Here is a 22,756-nt window from a genome sequence, read left to right as displayed (position 1 = left end):
ATTAATCCACCTTCCAATATGCATATAGAACAAGAAAGAGACCATTACCTCCAGCTCCCTTCCATAACGCACGATGCCCTTCCTCATGCAGGATTTTTCTAAAGCAGTCTATGACACCTGTGTAGGTGGTCTGACCAGCCCGAGCAGCCACTTGCAGTCGAGTTTTGATGACATCAGCAGGAGTCACCAGAGATGCAGCTGGCATACCTGCAAAGAAATACATGACCTATGAGTATCACTCAACTGACTCAACAACCATGCCAGGAAGAAGGTTATAGAGAAAACGTACACTAGGTTTAGAAAATTACAAATATGGAAGAGAGCAATACTAGAGGAGACAGCTATAACAGGGCTCAAGTGCTGAGTTACTAGCCAGGGCTTAAAGGTTACGCTCCACCAGTTGCCCCACCCAACTCCTGCCCTGCCCCTCAAAACTCCCTATTCAATTATTTAATCCAACCCCTGTACACACTGTCCCACCCTCTCTACAGACTGCCACCCTGGTATACACTGACCCTCTTTTCTCCCCAGTACATACTGTTCTTACTCTTTTATACTCTATCCCCCTCCCAGCGCATAAGCCGCCCTGTCATCATAAATGCCTCTACCAGCCTATCTGTGGCTTGTACATATGTATGTCTGTACAAAGTACAGGGTGGGCAGGAGGGCACAGTACGGGATGGGTAGGCAGGAGGGCACAGTACAGGGTGGGTAGGCAGGAGGGCACAGTATGGGGGGTGAGGGGGTACAGCATGGGGCGAGGGGGCACAGTACAGGGTGGGTAGGCAGGAGGGCACAGTACAGGGGTCACTGAATACAGCTCTGTCTCCCATCCATGCACTGTACACAGTCTGAACACAGCCACTAAGATCTCCTTCTCCCCACACAGCACTCCGACCCTAGAGCTGAAATCCGATTCCCTTACACATACAGAAAGTAGCCAGGATGTGCACAGTGTATAGCTGGCTACTGTGTTTAGTTCTGACCTGTAGAATTCCATGGTCAGAACGGCAGCTCAGTTGCAGCAGGCAGACTTGCACTGTGCATGTGGAAGTTGTGTGTAATGGAATCGGATAGGGAAGAGGATACTGCTGGCACAACATTAGGAGTGGTGGAGGGCTTTGGGGGTGTAGGCGAATTCAGGGGGGGGGGGGGATGTCGGGGTCACATCTGGCTACAATCTTACCACTGCTGCCGCTTGTGTGGGTGGAATGTATAGTGCTCCGATCCCTGCTTTCATCCTCTCCTGTTCATCCCATGTGATCGGAGCAGTACACTCCCTGCCTACACATGCAGCAAATGCCCTGCCTTGGGGTTTATTCTTAACCTCCTACAAAAGGGGGTGCTGGATAGTGCGGGGGGGGTGGACTGAACTGCAGGCCCCCAACACTTGCCCTTAGCTAATTTCCTCTTGCCAAATGCGAGTGGAAATTTTGAGGACTGGCTAGAGGTTCTGCATGTGTTCAATGGATGGGCAGAGGGATCACATAAACCTGTATGCTGTATATACAGCCCTCCTGCAGGCAAGGTCTTGCAAAGCAGATTCGAGTGTGGCTCTAAAGTGTAAACCTAAAGAAAAATCCTCTCTATTCTTTTCCTCTCATTTCTAGGTCCTTTTAAGAATGTAGCCTTTTCATTTTTGCAATCAGATTGCTAACTATAGACGTGGTGATCCTGCCAGTGTCCTCTGAACAGCCCCCTACTTCTTTTCTTCTTCATGCTTAGGCCGGTCATACAAGTGGATAAGTGGAATTTTACCCATAACTTGATAAAAAAAAAAATAATGTTCTTTAGCAAGGAACATTCATTCCACGTTAATATTTCTGCTACCAAAATAAGTGTGTTCTGTAAATCGCCTCCAGCATTGCTTCTGTTTCGTCTTGTTGGAGGCTGCCATTTTGGCTGAAGCCCAGAGCCCCTGAACAGCAGTAAATCTTTAGGCTGTTGGATCAAAATTTGCATGGTTCCTGCCTGCTGAACTGACCGAATTTCAATTCGCCTATGGCCAGCTTGTCACTGGCAGCACAGCTGTGGTAGCGTTGTCAGCTTCATTTTGACCGCAGTTTGATTGTCAGCTTGTGACGTCACGAACTACCATGCCATTGTACAGCATTCAATCAGCTGCTGCTGTATATTCTGATAAGGGAGGGGGAGCCCCCACTGTAAAAATACAATAGTGCAGTGGAGGAGATTCCTGCATCCACATCACTTGAGTGGATGCAGGATTTTTTTTCCCCCGACCATCAGATCCTCTTCCTGGCAGATAACACCCCCCCCCCCCCTTTAACCAAACCATGCACTATTCCTCAGCATATTCACATTCACTAAAGGGATGTTTCTACATTGGTCTTGACGACACTGGAGGGCCTTAGACCTCAGTAATATAGGAGAGGAAGAGGCTGTGGGGATCAGTCTAGCTGCACAGAGGAGACACGGAGTGGAGGATCAAATAAGTAAAAGGACTTTGCAAAGTCCCCTAAATAGAAATCAATATTTTAAGATTTCCTTGAGTTCAACTTTAGGGTTACAGGAATAAAAGTTTCAAGTTTTCCTTACTGGAGAGCTAGTTTTCTGAAACATTAGGGTTATGTGATGCTATCAATTTACAGCAAACTTTGCTTCCAAGGGCGGCAGAGGTCTCCAAAAACCGATTGACCTCATGCTTCCCTGGCAGGAAATTATCTCATGGTGAGACGTGTGCCATCATCCCCTGAGGTTTTCTGTAAAACCCCTAAATTAGAGACTATGAGGAATATGGAGAGGGCTTCCATATCCGCCCCATGACAAAAACCAAAAGGAAAAAACTTGATATGGGATGTTGGAAGCACTCCAGACCACCCCTCTCCGTGTAATGAATGTCAGCATTAAATGAGAATACGAACACTGAAGTCACTCCTCAGGAAGGAGTTAAAGTCTTCCCACTCACAGAGGAAGCCTGGTTAGCCACTTACAGCTCATTAAAGACCAACTCCAGCCAAAACATATTTTTACTTTTGCAAAGAATATGCCATTTTTACTACTGCCATCTGTATCCCCATTGAGATGACTTCCCATCATTTTGCAGTCCACGGGATAGGATTAGAAATGTCTTTAAACGTGAACACTTTGGGGGTTTTTTTTTTACTTTATAGATTCTCTTAACTACAGTTAAGTGGTTACAGTAAAAACACAGAGTGCAACCAACAATTCTCCATAAAGGAGATACAATTTATTTTTTTAACTTGTCTGCTCCAGTTGTAATTACTTAAACCAGAATGAAAACACCCCATTTTTTTTTTGTTATGAGCCCTTCCCCGGGAGGTTTATACTAATATATAAATAGTAATATAATATATTACTACTAATGTGCTAGCATATTAAGACAGACTTGTCTGTAAAAAGAAGCCCTCTAGAGTTGTTCCGTAAGCACTTGGGCGCTTCCGTTTTCTCCCGGTCTTCCTTTCAGGTTCACACGGATCAATCGACATGACGACGTCACTCTCATGCATGCACACAGGAGTCACTTCATCATGCCAGAGTGGTGTCATATGTACTCTGAGCTGTGCATGTGTGACTCTGTACATTACCAGTGTAAAGATGGGAAAAGCATACAGTCTATGACAGAAGAGACCAAAAGGGTCCCTTCTGTCATAAAAACCCTGTCCATCCAGGGTGCCGTGGGTAAAGTTTGAATCCGATTTGATTCTCCCGCATTTCCAGGTCTCCTTTGGTCTTGTGTGGTTTCTTCCACCAACTTGCAGCCCCCTCTAAATATTTTAGTTGCTCAATCGTTTCAATTATGGAAAGGTTATAAGAACAAAATTTTCAATATCCTTTCAGGCCCCACCTCAAGCAGCCTTTTTCGGAGACCCAGCTTTTCCCCCAGGCTTTACCAATCTCCCCAGATTTCACTGGTGGATAGCTTCAGATGTACTTTCACTACATAAATTGGTTGAGAACTCAGTGTTCACCTCCTTACAATCCCTGCAGGCTAAATACCATACCCCAAATAGGGAAATTGTCTATTATCTGCAGATAAAACACTTTTTATCCTGGTTTAAAGAGGAAGTAAACCCCCCCCCCCCTTTTTTTTCTTACCTGCAAAGTAAAAGGTATAATGTGCTAGTATGCATCGCATATTGATGGCCCTAAAGAAACAGCATGGGTGACTGTTCCTTCAGAGCGCATGTACCAATGACATCAGTGTAGTATATATAGTAAATATCTCCTAAATGGTGCAAGTTCAGGAAATATTTACAGTACCTATGGGTAAGCCTTATTATAGGCTTAACTATAGGTACAAATATTGGAGGGAACTTTACTTCCTCTTTAAGGTAGAAGCTGTATCAAACCCTACTCTATGAACAAATCTCTTTGCAAAACCTTAGAGGCAAGGAACTAATTTCTGAGATATATATATTTCTTAGTATTTAGAATTCAACAGATATGCATTTATACATGTCAAAAGAGGAGACTGAATGCTCTTTGGAACCTGCCGCCTTGGACTGGGATGAATGCGTGGAAAACATACAAGGTCTCTTAATATTAGGGAAACCGCTGTTAAACTCTTCACTAGGTGGTACCGGACTCCGGTTAGAGTGCATTCTATCTTCCCTATTGTATCTCCCCTATGCTTTAGAGGTTGTCAGGCTTCTGGCACACTTCATTTGTTTCGGGACTGTTCCAATGTAGTTCTGGTTTGCAGAAAAAAAAGACTACCTTTGCTTCTACAATAACAAGTGCTAAGTTCTCTCTTACCCCGACTCATTGCCTATTCTCTCCCATTTTAGAGGCTACTACATTACAGATGAGACTAATCCATACAATCTGTGTTGCCATCCATTGGGTAGTCGTTTTACATTGGAGAACTTGCTCAGTTCCTCTCTCCTAAGTTAAACTCCAAGTGGATTCCATATGTAGAGCAGTAAAACTATCACACTATGCCTTATTATGATCGTAAATGGACACCTTGGTTTGATAATTGCACTCTTTTTGAATGATTCAATCTTGAGGTTTAGTACTGTATGTCTTCGTTTGTTAATGTTGGTCTTCCCTTTCATCTTCTCTGGAAGTAATTGCATTATCAGCATTATTATCTGCAGTTGTGCCAGGATAATTACACACTTTTATGTATCAGGCTCTTTCAGCCATGTTTTGTATTTTTTGGCTTTTTCTTTACCAGTGTGTTTTCTTGATGTTTCAAGCTGCTATAATCTTTGTACCACCTTTTGAAACTTTTGAATAAAAAAAGTTTGTAAACCGAAAACTCTGTCCATTTGCATTTTTTTTTTTTAATGAGCTCAATTCCACTTTAATGTGGTCAATAGGTAAGTGCCATAGCATTTACAGGGTTTCATCTCACTGCATGAAAAAATATAAAAAAAGGAGATCGAAGGGAGAGCAACCCATGCCAACCTATGTAGAACCCTTGTAAACATGTACAGTATCCAGAGGCTATATGGGAGAATCAGAACAGCAGATACATTTCAGGAAAAATAGTAAGCATTAAAAGTGACTCAGGGAAAGGCCTGCCACTTCAGCGCTGCTAGGAATATCCTTATAGCTGCCAATAGGATACAGAAAATACAGGACATTCTGGTCCCTGTACCACCCACTGCAACCTCATCCACATAACAGAGCAGGTGTACTCTACAGAATAACGTAACAAGAAGCTGTAATCCCACCCAAAAACCTTATAAACCTCTCTGATTACAGAAATCAAAAAAATAGGGGAAGTAAACCGAATTTTCGGACTTTAGCACAGTTCCAATCTTTCTTGGACAATGTTAGCATTTCACTGTTCTGTCTGAAGTTGCCCTTTAAATGTTGGAAGGGAGATTGGAGTTTGAGCTGCGCTGTAGAAAATTGGTAACATGTCTGATGATTGAATTCAGATTTCTGGAGGTGAAAGCTCCTCTGCTTGTGCTTTTTTCACGCCTCTGTGGCTACTGGCACGGAACACACAGGGAGCCGAAAAGCAAGAGAGACTTCAACCTCACCACCGCCGCTGCTGCTGCCGCCGCCACTTAGCCACAGGCTCGCGCAAGGAGGACCGGCTGCCACCACCTCAAATAACCCCAGGAAAACTCTGCGTCCCTTTTCTCCCTGTGCAAAATCAGCAAACCAAACCCAGCTAGGGTTTCTAAGGCAGCTTTTCATCTGGAGCAATGCGTTCATCGTGCAACGCTCGCTCCCACTCCTCCTCATGTCTGGCCGATGATTTCAATTTATTATGGCACAAGACCAACGTATGGAGGTCACACTCCGCCTATTAGATGGAAATAGAGACCATGTGTATGAGGGATTGAAAATGCCGATCACCAAACGGTTATTAGTTTTTTTTTTTTTAAAGAGGAACTTCAGAACTTTTATTTTACATTTAAACTGGGCACAACATAATCCCCATTCACTTTTACTGAAAAATGTCTATGGGGTCTCATACCTTTAAAACCCAATTGAACATATACCATCTACTATACAGGTGCATCAAAACAAAATGTGTACAAAGTCTAATGCCCTGTACACACGACCGGTTTTCTCGTCGGAACAAACTCTGAGGGTTTTTCCAATGGAGTTCCGATGGAATTCCGCTGAAACTCTCTCGCGTACACATGATCACACCAAATTCCGACCGTCAAGAACGCGGTGACTTACAACAGATACGACGGGACTAGAAAAAGGAAGTTCAATAGCCAGTAGCCAATAGCTTCCGTCTTGTACTTACGTCAGAGCATGCGTAATTTTTGGTACGTCGGAACAGCATATAGACGAGCGGTTTTCCCCATAGGAATTGGTTCTGTCGGAAATATTTAGAACATGTTCTATTTCTAGATGCGTCAGAATTTGACGTAAAAAGTGTGATGGGTCATATACATGATCGGAATATACGATGAAAAGCTCCCGTCTGACTTTTTCTGTTGGACATTCCGCTCGTGTGTACGCGGCATTACAGTTCATTTTCTTTAGAAAGAAACTACAGCTTATGTAGAAAAGCTTGTGTCCTGTCAACATGCTGCAGAGAAGGACCCTTGCTCTCTGTGTAGAGGAAGTGGTTTCTGCAGAAGTCAGACATGCCCCCTGTTGAATCAGGGCCAGAGCGCAATAATCAATAGGCAGTGACAGCTTTGTTGATTGTAGAGTTTAGCGGGGTGGGGTGGGTTTCAAACCTACATAGAAAGACCACACTTTCTGGCAGCTTGGTAAAGACTGGCCAGAGCCTGTAGACAACTGTACCTCAATTTTTCCAAGGTGCAGCAAAGACTAACGGTGACCATGGTGCATGAGAAGCCAAGTTCCATACTCAAAGACTTCCATGCCAAATTTCTAAAGGTTTGGGACACCTGGATATCGTAGAACACCATCCGGATTATAGACAGAACTGCGCTTGGTTTGACGAGTTTCGTCATTGGCCCTTCGCACCCCAGCCACTGGTGCATGTGGAAAAAATATATACACAACAAACCAATTGTAGCGCTGTCCCCACTTTTCACATTCCAACAGTGTTCAATGTCAACACTGGAACTCCTGCATGGGATGGACACTGTTATGTGTACATAAGCCACCTATTGGCTCAATCACTCTCGGCTCAGAACGCTTGCATGGACCTGCCGGCGCTTGTATGACGTCACTCAAAAACAAGGGAGGGGGAGCGCAGTGGTGCAGCATGGCCTCCTTCAGGCCTGAAGGAGGCCACGCCTCCAAAACATGTTGTCTAAGGCATTCGTTTGAACTATACGAGAGGAGCCAGCTGCACCACTGCGCTCCCCCTCCCTCGTTTGAGTGACGTCATACAAGCGCTGGCTGGCCCGTGCTAGCGTTCTGAGCGGAGAGTGGTTGAGCCAACAGGTGGCTTATGTACACATAACAATATCCATCCCATGCAGGAGTTCCAGTGAGCCAGCCAAATCGAACAGAGCAGGAGAGGAGGTCACTGTGGAGCTATACATGTGTGATACCATTGGGTGGCAGTGCAACCTTTGTATGGTATAGATTTGAACTTTTAAACAATAACACACTAGGGTTGGCATGCACTCTCTCGTGTGTTTTTCATGTACTGGTGCATGTGGGCTCCCCTAACTATTGCTGGCCATACACAACTCTACTTTCAGACGATTATTGCTGAACTGGCTGAAATTTGAACCAAGGGTGACCATGTTGTCATCACGTGATGCAACAAACTACAACTGAAAATTGAAGCAGCTAGGGAAAAAAAACGGTTGGCTAAATAGTGACTGTAGTCAATGTTGAACACGTATGTAGTAATCCTTTAGATTTCTGGGACTGCACAAGAGAAATTAATGCATGTATGGCTAACCTTAATGTGGAAATAAACCCACTGATTTAACAGTTTAAAAAAACAGTTACACTCTGCAGGTTCTGACAATGTAACGGTCATATTGGTTGTGCTCTCAGTCAAATTATCAAACCATCAAATGGATGGTGGCATAATGGATGCAGCATCATTGCAGTTGATCAGAGGTCAACATAGTAGCTTCCACGGCTGAAAATGATAGGAGGAGTTTGTTACCTTTTTATACACAAATGCAAAGCTTTCCACCATCTCCTCTTAATCTGGCCACAAATACATATGAATTCTGAATTAATGAGGATTTGCATTAATCAGAATGGTTGATCAGATTTAAAAGTAATTTTTTTTTTTGTCATGCAAACTTTTCTTCCAATACGATGGAAGAAATATGCATCCAATTTAATATCCTATAGAAATTGCTGATCCCAAATCTGTAAAACTGGATCTTTATTCTAACACAGGTCTAAAGATTAAGGTGATACAGTGCCTTGAAAAAGTGTTCATACCCCTTGAAATTTTCCACATTGTCATTTTACAACCAAAAATGTAAATGCATTTTATTAGGGTTTTATGTGATAGACCAACACAAAGTGGCGCATAATTGTGAACTGGAAGGAAAATTATAAATGGTTATCAAAATGTTTTACAAATAAATAGGTGAAAAGTGTGGTGTACCATTTGTATTCAAGCCCCCCCCCCCCCCCCAGTCAATACTTTGCAGAACCACCTTTTGCTGCAATTACAGCTGCAAGTCTTTTTGGCGATGTCTCTACCAGCTTTGCACATCCAGAGAGGGACATTTTTGCCCATTCTTCTTTGCAAAATAGCTCAAGCTCTGCCAAATTGGATAGAGAACGTCTGTGAATAGCAATTTAAGTCTTGCCACAGGTTCTCAATTGGATTTAGGTCTTCCCTTTGACTGGGCTATTCTAACACATGACTATGCTTTGATCTAAACCATTCCATTGTAGCTCTGGCTCTATGGTTAAGGTTGCTGTCCTGCTGGAAGGTGAACCTCTGCCCCAGTTCCAAGTCTTTTGCATACTAACAGGTTTTGTTCTAAGATTGTCCTGTATTTGGCTCCATCAATCTTCCCATCAACTCTGACCAGCTTCCCTGTCATTGTTGAAGACAAGCATCCCCACAACATGATGCAGTTACCATGTTTCATGGTGGGGATGGTGTGTTCAGGGTGATGTGCAGCGTTAGTTTTCCACCACACATAGCATTTTGCTTTTAGGCCAATAAGTAAAATGTTGGTCTCATCTGACCAGAGCACCTTCTTCCACATGTTTGCCGTTTCCCTCACATGGCTTCTGCAAACGGGACTTCTTATGGCTTTCTTCTTGACGCTCTTCCATAAAGGCCAGATTTGTGGCGTGCACAACTAATAGTAGTCTTGTAGACAGATTCTCCCACTTGAGCTGTGGATCTCTGCAGCTCCTCCTCTTGGCTGCTTCTCTGCTTAATGCTCTCCTTGCCCGGCCTGTCAGTTTAGGTGGACGGCCATTTCTTGGTAGGTTTGCAGTTGTGCCATACTCTTTCCATTTTTGGCTGATGGATTGAACAGTGTTCCGTAAGATGTTCAAAAGATTGGGATTTTTTTTTTATAACCTAACCCTGCTTTAAATTTCTCCACAACTTGTCTGGTGTGTTGACTGGCCTTCATGATGCTGTTTGTTCACTAAAGTTCTCTAACAAACTTCTGAGGGCTTCATAAAACAGCTGCATTTATACTGAGATTAAATTACACACAGATGGACTCCATTTACTAATTAGGTGACTTCTCAAGGCAATCGGTTCCACTAGATCAGGGGGCTTCAAACTACGGCCCTCCAGTTGTTCAGGAACTACAATTCCCATCATGCCCAGTCATGTCTGTGAATGTCAGAGTTTTACAAGGCCTCATGGGATGTGTAGTTTCGCAACAGCTGGAGGGCCGTAGTTTGAGGATCCCTACACTAGATTTTAGGTAGGGGTATCAGAGTAAAGGGAGCCAAATACGAATACACACGACACTTTTCACATATTTGTAAAACATTTTGAAAACCATTTATCATTTTCCTTCCACTTCACATTTTGTTTCACTTTGTGTTGGTCTATCGCATAAAATCCGTGGAGTGATCCCTGCTAAGCAAGCAGAGGCGCCCGTGTGAAAGGGGCCCAAGAGCAATTTCACACTAATGAGGTTTTAATGTGTTCCTAATAACTTACAATAAAAGGTGCTTTTTGATGACCACAGATGCAACATGAAGGACTTTTCAAAGTGCAGCGCACCTGCAGTGTGGGCAGTTACATAGGATATCATGTGGAATAGTGTATGTGCTTCTTTCTGCCCTGGAAAAGTGCACCAGTGTGAAAGGGGCCTTACGGTGGCCAAAGAACTTTATACGTGCCATTGGTCCAGTTTTGAGCTTTCCCACAGGCACTGTGGAGGGGACTGCTTGACTTGGATGAAAGGAACCATGTTTTCTTGGGTTCCTTTCAGGAACGGCGACACGACCAAAAGACTTTGGATTATACGATCCAAGGCCAGCCATAGACAAGTCGAAAAACTAACGACCAAGAATTTTCATTTGGTTTTCAACTCGTGTTTGGTCGGCCTTGGATCGTATGGATCACGCAATCGAAAGTACCTGAACTAACATGCTGGATTTTTATTTATTTTTTTCTTTTAGAAAAATTGAACAAATGATGACACAATCGTATGTGCCTTTTTTGTTTTTCGTTTGTCAGAACATTTGGTTTTTGACTCGTCTACGACCATCCTAAATGAAAAACTCAGACTTTTCATTCGGAAGAGATCATGTGACTATCAAATGCCTAGAATATTATTATTTTTTACCATTTAGCCAGCAGTGGTTAAAAAGATCAGCATTTCTCCCCGCTTGTTATACTTTATCAATCCCAGCAAGTCTGATTAAAATGTGTAAAGTGTGTGTTTTCATTAAAATATATCTCCCAGTATATATCTATGTAATATATTGGTTTGTTGGAGGCCCAATCTATGACAGATCAGTGGTCGCAGTTCACAGAATTGTTTGTCGTTTCTTGTAAGTGTATTTTGGGCCGCAATGAAATATTCTCTGTCAAGACTGGCAGCTTAATTCTATGTATGGAATATTTTCTTTAAACCACAATTTACAATTTTTACTTTATATCTCCCTATGGCGTTCTATATTTACACTTTCTTCTCTGCGTGGCTGTTTATTGCGCTGAAATGGGTCAGTTTATGCCGCCAGACCATACTGGTTTGGCTGCAGCCCTCGTGGGCTCCATAGAGAAGAGAAAGATTTCAACATTTACTCTGAGGCAGCTTAGTTTGGACTTTCTATACCATCAGTCATAAAACTGTAATGGATAGAGATTTTATGTTGTAGCTAGAAGGATCAGAGGAAAATTAGGTTTAATGCAACAGAAAGTTGTAGATACTATAAACGGCTGGCAGACATGGCAGAAAAATCAACAATACCTGAACTTTCTAAACCCCACCCCCTGACCTCATACATTAAATCGGGCAGTAATATCACAGGCAGGGTCATTTCTCTTTTTTCAGCATCAGCAATCCTTAATTATATGGAGATTGGAGCTCACATGAGCCCCCGGGATCTGTAGCATTTTCCAAGTTGTTATGACACGGACCATCATTCCACCCTAAAAGAGGACTAGCAGCAAGATATTGGAGCCCCGTATCTTCAGAGGACAGCACCAAGGCAAAGGAAAAATGTGGATCTTTTACCTACAGGTATCAGGCCATTTATTGTTAATGTATATTCTACACCTGGAGTTGGGATTTAAAGGTGACGCCCAGTCTTACATTTAGTCTTGCAACTCCGAACCTATAAGCACTACTGCTGTCCTGAAAATCCTTACTCTAATTTTACCACACACTGCAAGCTTCTCCCAGTATGAATTAGAAGATGCAGCAAGTCACATCAAGTCTACCTCATTTCCTGGCTGGAGGATGCCCAGCACCATCTAGCCCAGGGGTGTCAAAATGCAATTTCATTGTGGGTCACATCAGCATTATGGTTGTCCTCGAAGAGCTGGTTGTATCTGAAAGACACGGTGTGCAGAGCTGATCTTCCCTTATATCACAGTGCACCCCACTTACCAGCTGCCTGGAAAAAGATGGGGGTTGGAGCTAGGAAGCAGAAAGTGCAAGGTCTGGAAGAGGACCAGAGGAGGCTGGGAGTCAGCTGCCTGAATCTGCTAGAAATTCAGCCCCCACAACAAAACAGCCAACAAGCTTTACAAAAAAGAAAAATACATTGGGGTGGTTGCCATCTTTTTTGTATAGCTTGTTTGATGTGGTGTCTGCCTATAATTTATCCACTGCTACTGTATATATGCTCCAATTTGGAGAATCTCAAACTATAGAGCTAGGTTCGCAGTATACAGAGGAGCCTTGATGCGAGCACTGCTGCTTCCTATTTTTTGCAAATGTGTGCGACAGAACCCTCTGTTTAAAGGCTCCATGCACACTGAAGCTCATAAACGGATGTTTTTGGGAGTTTTTTTCTATAACAGCCTATAAACTCACCTCTATGTTATCCTATGTGTACATGCACACATGGACGTTCATCAGTAGGGGAGTTTATGAGCCGTCAGACGCAGGTAAAAGCTGTTACGGGGCGTTAAGCCTCATCAGGCATTTCCCTGCCTCTATTCAAAATCAATGGTTGCCTATGAGCCCATCGATTTGATGATCCGACTTGCGTTGCGACTTGTGTGCTGAGGATGAAGGGGAACCAACACCAAAATGAAAAAAAAAAAAAAAAAATTGGCATGGGGGTACGGACGATACCAGACCCTTCAGCCTGGTATGGATTCTAAGGGGAACTCTCACTCGCAAAAAAAATAAATAAACATAAATGGCGTGGGGTCCCTCTCAAAATCCATGCCAAACCCTTATCTGAGCATGCAGCCAGTAGGTCAGGGGAGACAAGTGAACACTGGCAAGGCACACAGTTAACCCTTTGATCATGCCTGGATGTTTAACCCCTTCCCAACCAGTGTCATTAGTACAGTGACACTGTATTAGTGCCACTAGTTCCCGCAAAGTGTCAGTGTCCGAATGTCCGCCGCAATTCGGCAGTCCCGCTGCAAGTCGCTGATCGCTGCCATTATTAGCATAAAAAGAAATTCCTTCAATATATACGATAGTATGTATACGCTATAATGCTCACATAAACCAATCAATATATGCTTATTGGGAAACATGTTGTAGCAGAATAAATATTGGCTCAAATTTATGAAGAAATTCGATTTTTTTACATTTTTGTATTGGATATCTTTTATAGCAGAAAAGTAAAAAAAAATATATATATATTTTTTTAATTGCTGTTTTTTTTTGTTTATAGCGCAACCCCCCCCCAAAAAAAAAAAAAAACGCAGAGGTGATCAAATACCACCAAAAGAAAGCTCTATTTCTGGGGAAAAAAAATGACACATTTTATTTGGATCCAGCGTAGCAGGAACGTGCAATTGTCAGTTAAAATAATGCAGTACCATATCGCAAAAAATGGCCTGGTCATGGAGGGTAAATCTTCCGAAGGTCAAGTGGTTAATAGTTTGTCCCAACCCCTGCAACTTTTATACTGCACATAAATAAAAATTCATATAATGAACACTATCATTGAAGCTATTAATGCTATAAAGTTCCCAAAATGCAATGGGGGGAATTTATGAAAACTGGAGTGGAAAGAATCTGGAACAGAAGTCCATGGCAACCAATCAGCTTCTATCTTCAGCTTGTTCAGTTTTAAAAACGAAAGATAGAAGCAGATTGGTAGCCATGTACATCTGTTCCAGATTCTGTCTGCTCCAGTTTTGATAAATTCTCCTCAATGGGTTTTTCGCTATGGTGGACCCCACTATACATTATAACTATACTATATATCGTCACGTCTCAGCATGCCCTGTTAGCTGACAGCCAACCTCAGGTCTACTCATGCCAATTCTATAGTTTCATATTTCAGCTTTTCCCTTCTTCCGGTACCTTAATGGCCCAGCTTTACAATGCTGCGACGCTGAAAGCCTTGAAGTGCAGATGACAATCTTAAGTCAGGCAGGTTGACATTTCAGAGGCCATGTATTACATTACGATAATATGCCGCAAAGGAGGCGGCTTTCCTTCTCCCCCTCCTCCAGAATCTGAAATGTATTGTTTCATATCTCTAGATGTGTTTGGAAATGGTGCAGCGAAACGTAGATTCACAGCCTTGTAGATTGCAAGCCTGACAGAAATGAAAGTATAAAGGCAGCCTGTGTGACTAAACTTCAAAAGGGATTTATCTGCGTCTGCAATCACATCAGGAGCTTGAAAGAGACAGAGGGGAGCGGCCGAATTTCAGAAGCTGTTTGGCATGTAGATGGGTGCTTGCATTTCACGTCTGCACGCGGGCTACCATGTTCAAGGCTTGTTTTGTTAAAGGAAAAAAAAAAAAATGGCGGGATGCAGGCAAGTCTAAAGGCATTTCTATCTGATCATTTAGGTAATGAAGAATGGTGGGGAGATAATGGATACAAGAATGGGTCCAGTCAAGTTAAAAAACAAAACAAAAAAAACAACAAAAACAAAACAAATTAAGTACATAAATACAACATTTATAGAAATAATCTTTAATGTCGGTGTTTCTTTTCCCTGCAGAGGTTTACTTCTATGGCAGCCCCACCTGAGCCAAATAGTCACCTATCATTTGCTCCCGCACCAAGGTTGCCATTAGCTACACTAAAGATTTAGTGTAGCTAATAGCAACCATTTCCGTGAGCCAGAAAAATACAGCCAAATAATAAGTACTTTTATACTAGCCATACATACTTCTATTACTCTTATTCAGCCCATGGGCTGAAAGCAATCAAATCAAGAGTCTTCTCCATTCCATGCTAAACAGCTGGATGGAGGAACGCACACTGCTGGCTATTGTATTTAGACACCACCCTTGGCTGCCTGACAATCTACACAGTAGAAGAGCTACTGTAGATGAAATTACTGAAAAGGTAGATATAAAAAAGCAGATTTTTGATGCATTTTCAGGGTTAAGATAAAACAAGAGAAAAAATAAATAAATAAAACTTTCTGTATGCAGCTCATCTCCCAGGTCCTCTCCTTGTCCTTACCGGAGCCCCACCTCAAACCAGCGCTGTGCCAGAGAGTAGCAGCTCTCCCGGCTCTCTCCCTTCTGGCTGGACAGAGATGCAGCATTTGGAAGTCATTGTCTCCTCCTGCTGTGAAGAGACAGTGGGGGGTTGTCGGGGCTGAGCCGTGCTCTGTGCGTCAATGGACACACAAAGCGTGACTCTGGATTAAGCCAGCACAAGTGCCCTCATAGCAAGCGGCTTGCTATGGGGGCACTCGGCAGGGGGAGGCGCAATGAGTGCCAGCAGGGAACCCGAGAAAGGGGGATTGGGCTGCTCTATGCAAAACATTTGCACAGAACAGGCAAGTATGGCATGTTTGTTTTATTTGTTTTTATAAACTTTGGTTTACAATCACTTTATTGTTGGTTTCCGATAGAAAGGTGTCAGAACACACAGTACATTGCAGTTTGTTGTGTATGGGGCTGTGTAGCTACAGACCAGTCAAGGTGCCCATGCTGACCTGTGTCTACGGCCAAACCGCCTACAATGGGTACGTCAGCATCAGCACTGGACCACGAAGCAATGGAAGAAGGTGGCTTGGTATGATGAATTCAAGAATGGTTTGAGAAACAACAGATTAAAAAGGTGTTGGACTTGACCTCCAAATCTCAATTAAGTCGAACATCTGTGAAATGTGCTGGAAAAACAAGAAAGATCCATGGATCCTCCACTTCCCAGATTACAGGATTTGAAGGATCTGCGAAAGGTGGCTTAGTGTCTGAAAAAACTTTCAGGGGTCCTAGTGGAGTCCATGCCTCAATGGGTTAAGGTGAGTGGTCATAATAGTGTTGCCGATTGTGTTGCTATGGCTTTTTAGTGATTTTCATGGCATAAATATGGAGTAACATTTTTAAGACCATGTATTTAGAATGTATTCATATACTAAAGAACCTGGTGGACTACTTCATGAGCTCGGGACAGGAAACGATGCTACAGGAAGCAGGGGGAGAAGAAAGTGGACTTGAACAAGCATCACCAGGAAGAATAAAGCTTTAGAGAGATTAGTGTATGCCTATCACATACATTGTACATGTTTGCTAGGAGGTTAGGGAGCCTGTACATGTTGTAGCCATAATATATGATACTTTGTATGCAGTGAATTATTTTTCCTACAGTTGTATGTGTGGAATCCCGATTTAGTAAAGCATATTAATACACTACAGAGGTTTCTATGCTTCCTTGGGTATACTGCAAAGAACCTCAAAGCAAAACACTGATCAACAAATCAGTATACAACAAATAAAGATCAGAGTTAAAGGGATTGTACACCCTTGTGGTTTTTCACCTTAAAGTGTTACTAAACCCGCAACAGTAATATCAGTCTGTATATGCACCATAGCATGCTTGGTATACTCACTGTGGAACTTAAGGGGTTAATCCTCTGCATTGTGCAAAAAGGGCTGTTTTATCCTGTATGCACAGATCCTCCCCCTCCTGCACTCTCTATCTGGGGAAGGCCAGTTAACACAGGCAGGGTAGCCGACCTGCACATGCTCAGTTGTCTCGCTTATGCTGGAGAGAACAGTTACTTGTTCTCAGAGCTAGCCGGGTCACATGATATTGACATCACACATGTGGGCGTGTATACAGGCTGTAGTGGAAATCTTCTCCTACCTTAACTCTCAGCACTGGAGAAACTGCAGTTTATTATGTAACCGTGGTATACAGATCATCCAAAGGTATATAGTGGCAGGATTTTAATGTAAAAATAGTTATAAGCTGTGGGCACTGTGGGTGTTGGGGGGGGGGGGGGGGGCAGATTAACTATTTTCATATTACTGGGTTTAGTAACACTTTAATGCATTATATTCATTAAAGTGAAAAACCTCCTGACCTCCTGTGATGCAGCTGCCCCCCCGACCCCCCTTGTACTTGCCTGAACCTGGTGTCTCGGTTCCTGATCGGATTGATAGCAGCGCAGCCATTGGCTCCTGCTGCTGTCAATCAAATCTAATGACACGTGAGTCGGGGGGTGGGGGGAGTCCTGCTGTGTCAATAGATGTAGCAGCAGGACACAGGAGCATGCCCGCATGAGTTCCCAGAGGTAAAGCGGCTCTTCAATGGGCATGTGAGAAGAGGAGGAGCCAGGAGCGCAACTGAGGGACCCCAGAAGAGGAGTGCAAAACCAATTGCACAGAGGAGGCAAGTATGACATGTTTTTTTTTTTTTTTTTTTTTTTAAACAAACAACCTTTAGTTATCCTTTAAACTACTTTTCTCCGGCTCACCTTCAGTTTCAATAATCATAATAAAAAAAAAAAAAAAAAGTTTCCCTACCTACTTTATATGTCCCTAGCTATTTAAGTTGTAAATCAAATAAATGCACTAAATATTTCACTAAAACCTTGCTCAAGAGACAGTCAGAGTCTCAAATCTTCTTTCTTCCGGTCTGTGGTTTGGGAGGGTGCTTTTTGTAGTTGCTCCATGGCTTCCTGCTGATGTAGATGCTGCCCAAACTATCGATCACAGGCCTCTTACAGGATCCTGAAGGCTTCCAGTGGCAGCGTCCATGTACCGCACACTGCTCTCCAGATCCAGAAGAGATGCCATGGACTGTAACCTAGATGCCCCATTGGGATACCAACAGTACATTTGTGTCAAATACATTAATTAGTATACAAGTATATCTAGCTAAGGTTCCAGCACCATCAATCTACTATGTCACAGATTGACACATGGCAGCAGACTTAGGCAAGTAAAAGAGTGTCTTAGAAGCTTCTTAATGTAGATCTAATGAATGGCTAGCAACGGGTCAGAGCACTGGGATTTTTCACCAGAGATCAGGAACACAGATTTAAACGAGCTGTCGTCTGCCTCGTTAGCACAGTAGGTAGCCCATCAGTCTCATAAATGAGAAGGCATCTTTTTGCTCAAGTTTAACTGCCTTCTGACCCAAATATGTCCTGCTCTACATACCTGTATCCTGATAAAACCCTTACCCCTTATTATCACGCCAGCATCTGGATAAGGAAACCATGTATTCTGTGTAACATTTTGTGATATTCAAAAAAATAAAAAATGTAAGGAATGTCAAAGACCACCCAGTGATATTTATGAAGGTTCATCTATCTTCTACGACAACTATAAGCAGGTGTGTTTTATCAGTTAGGTTACCAGAGCCACAGACGATAAAAGGGGGGTTGTTTTTTAATTTTATGGAGTCTAATCCTGCTGTCAGTCCTAATTGTTGTGGTTAAAAGAAGGTGAAACAACCAGTTTGCAACAAAAAAACAAAACAAAAAAACAACACATTGTAGACAAGATGGTGCTACTGTACTGCAGCGAAAGCATATCTTACACACAGTAATGATAACAGCTGTTTCTTAAATATCAATACCTGCATTCATATTCCTATACAGACCACACATGTATGGCTGTCAAATGACATCACACACACACAAAGCAAAGATTTGCGTCTTACCCCTCCACAATGTACAGCAACCTAACTGCAACCCATAGCAGGAAGGGCCCTCCTGTGTTACTTTTCAATGGTGATAGAATATTAACTATTGTATGATTCTGTCACACTCAAGTGCTCAGACAATTATGAAGACCGCCAGAAGTCAGAATGTAAATAGAACATGGCGACTTGCAACGAGGGGAAAAAACATATTTGATCCTCTGCTGATTTTGTACATTTGCCCACTGACAAAGTACTGATCAGTCTATCATTTTAATGGTAGGTTTATTTAATAAATTGATTTGCATTTTAACCACTCCAATCCCGGGCACTTGTACACCCCTCCTGCCCAGACCAAATTTTCAGCTTTCAGCACTCTCACACTTTAAATTACAATTGCGCGGTCATGCTACACTGTACCCAAGCTACATTTTTATCATTTTGTTCCCACAAATAGAGCTTTATTTTGGTGCTATTTGATCACCTCTGGGATTTTTATTTTCTGCTAAACAAATAATAAAAAAAAAAAAAAGACTGAAAATGTTACAAAACTTTGTAAATAAGTACGTTTTCTCCTTCACTGATGGGGCAGCACTGACGGGCACTGATACGGCGGCACTAAAACAGCACGGATGGGCACTGATGTATGGTACTGATGGGCATCACTGATTGGTAGGCATTGTTTGGTACCGATTGGCATCCCTGGTGGCCATGGGTGGCATAACTGGTGGTGACTAGGGGTGGGCATCCTCGGGGGGGGGGGGGGGGCTTTGCTGATGAGCAGCACAGACCCCACTCTCCACCATGGCCAAGAACAAAGTTGTCCAAGGATGTCAGGGACAAGATTGTAGACCTACACAAAGCTGGAATGGGCTACAAGGCCTTCGCCCAAGCAGCTTGTTGAGAGGGTGTCAACTGTTCGTACGATTATTTGCAAATGGACGAAGCACAAAATAACTGTCAATTCTCCTTCAATCTGGAGCTCCATGCAAGATCTCACGGGGATCTTGTGGAGTTTCAATGATCATGAGAATGATGAGGAATTAAGCCCAGAACTACAAGGGAGAATCTTGTCAATGATCGCAAGGCAGCTGGGACCATAGTCACCAAGAAAACAACTGGCAACTCTATGCCATGAAGGACAGAAATCCTGCAGCACCCGCAATCCCTCTGCTCAAGAAAGTACATGTACACAGCCCGTCTGAAGTTTGCTAATAAACATCTGAATGAGTCAGAGGAGAACTGGGTGAAAGAATAAATCAATATATAACTTTTATGAAATGCGTTTTTCTGTATTTTTTTTTGTTATTCTGTCTCTCATTGTTAAAATAAACCTACCATTAAAATTAGAGAGTGATTATTTCTTTGTCAGTGGGGAAAACCTACAAAATCAGCAGGGGATCAAATACTTTTTCCCCTCGCTGTAACCACTTTCCCACCTGAAGATGTACCCCCTCCTTCATGACCAGGCCATTTTTTGGCACATTTTTTGGTAACAGACAATTGCGCGGTCATGCAACACTGTACCCAAGCTAAATTTGTATAATTTTTCCCCCACATATAGAGCTTTCTATTGGTGGTGTTTGATCTCCACTGAGTTTTATTTTTTGGGCTATAAATCAAAACAGACTGACAATTAAAAATAAAATTAATAAAATAATATATATTTTTTTACTTTCTGCTATAAAACGTATCCAATTTTTTTCCCCTTTTAAATCACATTTCTTCATAAATTTACGCCAATATGTATTCTGCTACATATTTTTGGAAAAAAACAATAAATAACAATAAGTGCATATTGATTTGATTGTGCAAAAGTTAGAGCATCCACAAACTATGATATATATACACAATGGAATAAAAAATAATAAATAATGTACATACTAGTAATAGCGGTGATCAGTGACTTGTAGCCACTGTGATCACAGAGCACGCCACCCGCACCCTGTAGTGGGCGTGATCACGAGTGGCTGTCATACAACGGCCTCCCAGAACTAGCCGGCAAGTGGATAATTGCTGTGTGTCCATGGAGCAGATATTTAACCCTCTAAATATGTTCTAGTGATCATTGTTCTCTGGTACAGAAAGTAGTGGGAAACTCACAATACAAATGCTTTCACAGAAACAGGAGGTAAACTCTCAGTTGACAGTTTTTTTCCATCCAAAACAAAACAAAAAAAAAAAAGTCTGGGATTTTTTTTTTTTTTTAATATATGTTCATTCGCATGCATTACATGGTTCCTATACCTGCATTCAGTTTTAGGTCTACCTGCTTTTCTTGCAAGAAAAGGTTTTCAGTGTTTTTGAAATGATAACTTCTAATAAAAGATTTGACAGAAATCTCGCAAACATGGCCTATACATGTGTGTATCTAGCCAAGCTTGTTAATAAAAAGGGACGTGGCACCCCAAAATCTACACAGTATCCTGAGTTATTTTAGTATAATCAAAATAGTGTAGCTCTATCATAATCCAAACGTTTGTCAGATCATAAAATATATAAAATGATAAATGTTAGATTAGGATAGCGCTACACCTATTATGATTACACAGTTATGTTTATGCACAATTGAGAGTGAAAGAGTGTGGGCAGCAGCAGACATTGTTTTATTAATTTCATGGGTGGCAGTGCAAAAGGGTGTTTTAGTTATTTTAGCCCGAGTTGTTTTGCATACATCCATTATTTTATCTCATGATAAATTTTCACATCAGAATATTCCTTTTGCCAAAAAATCAAATACGGCATTGTCTAGTTCTTACCGGCGATGGCACCAGCCAGGAGGAGGTACCCAGGGCTCACCCTACCATCTTCTGATGCAAAGGCGCTCTTCATATGGGCATAACAGGGGAAGTAGATAGCAGAGAAGGGATGTCGCGAAGAAAGCATGCCTTGGCGCCCTGTGGTAAAAACAGTTACAACCATTTAGAAAAGTGCATTAAAAAACAATATCACAGACTCAGCACACACAAGGAAAACCGGTACATGCTCTGTACAATGACTGCGCCAGCCTGGGTTGAAGAAATGCTTATTTTCTTACCCAGCTGAACAATCGCTGGCACTCTGACAGGTTTACTACCAGCCTATGCTCTGTGCTGATGTATAACCAAGGAATAAAAAGATACATAAGTATTAGCAGTTGTATTGATAACATCTGAAGAGAGAAAAAAAATGTAAACAGACACTTCCCATCTAATCTGACAGAGCTTGAGATATTTTGCAAAGAAGAATGGGCAAAAAATTTCACTCTCTAGATGTGTAAAGCTGGTAGAGACATCCCCAAAAAGACTTGCAGTGAAAGGAGGTTCTACAAAGTATTGACTTGGGGGGGGGGGGGGGACTGATTACAATTGTACCCCACACTTTTATTTGTAAAAAATGTTGAAAACCATTTATCATTTTCCTTCTACTTCACAATTATGTGCCACTTTGTGTTGATCTATCACATAAAACCACATTTACCCCCTTGATCGCGCCCTAGTGTTAACCCCTTCCCTGCCAGTGACATTTTTATACAGTAATCGGTGGCTATTTTTAGCTCTGATCTCTGAAAATTCCATGGGGTGGTGAATACTTTTTCAAGGCACTGTAATAAGACCAAGTTGTCTAGTAAAAGTAGATGGTTGAGGTGAACCAATAACACTGACCAGGGTGCTTACAATGATCAGCTTTTAATAATTTATGTACAACCTTAATTTCAAAAAGGAAAAACGTGCAACGTTGTACCCAAAACAAAATTTATGTCCTCTTTTTCCAGCTCTCTCTCTACTCCCCTGTCAGAATGGGGATCTGTTTATATTGACAGATCCCTTGTTCTTGCACTCTGAGGAGTGATCACGAGTGGCCATTGCATGCCCCCTATAGCTTCTTAAAGCGGCTGATGTATAATGACGGCAATTCACGCAGCCGTGCCAACCTGCGGCGGCTGGT

The 22,756-nt window shown here is 42.3% G+C and overlaps 1 protein-coding gene across 1 annotated transcript in view; it reads right to left on the bottom strand.

The window, feature by feature from the left end:
- SLC25A13 (solute carrier family 25 member 13) overlaps positions 1 to 22,756 on the bottom strand; it is a gene marked incomplete in the record, with an annotated part of 301,958 nt that overhangs the window by 11,145 nt on the left and 268,057 nt on the right. The window contains 2 exon segments of the mRNA XM_077490751.1: positions 49 to 207; positions 21,589 to 21,694. Of these exon segments, the coding sequence (XP_077346877.1) occupies positions 49 to 207; positions 21,589 to 21,694 (265 nt within the window).

Source organism: Lithobates pipiens, unplaced genomic scaffold (genome assembly GCF_037356315.1).
Source record: "Lithobates pipiens isolate NorthernLeopardFrog02 unplaced genomic scaffold, aLitPip1_a1.2 Scaffold_19, whole genome shotgun sequence".
NCBI classification, from domain to species: Eukaryota; Metazoa; Chordata; class Amphibia; order Anura; family Ranidae; genus Lithobates; species Lithobates pipiens.
The sequence above is the reverse complement of the archived record's forward strand: the minus strand, read 5'-3'. Positions and strand labels throughout refer to the sequence as shown.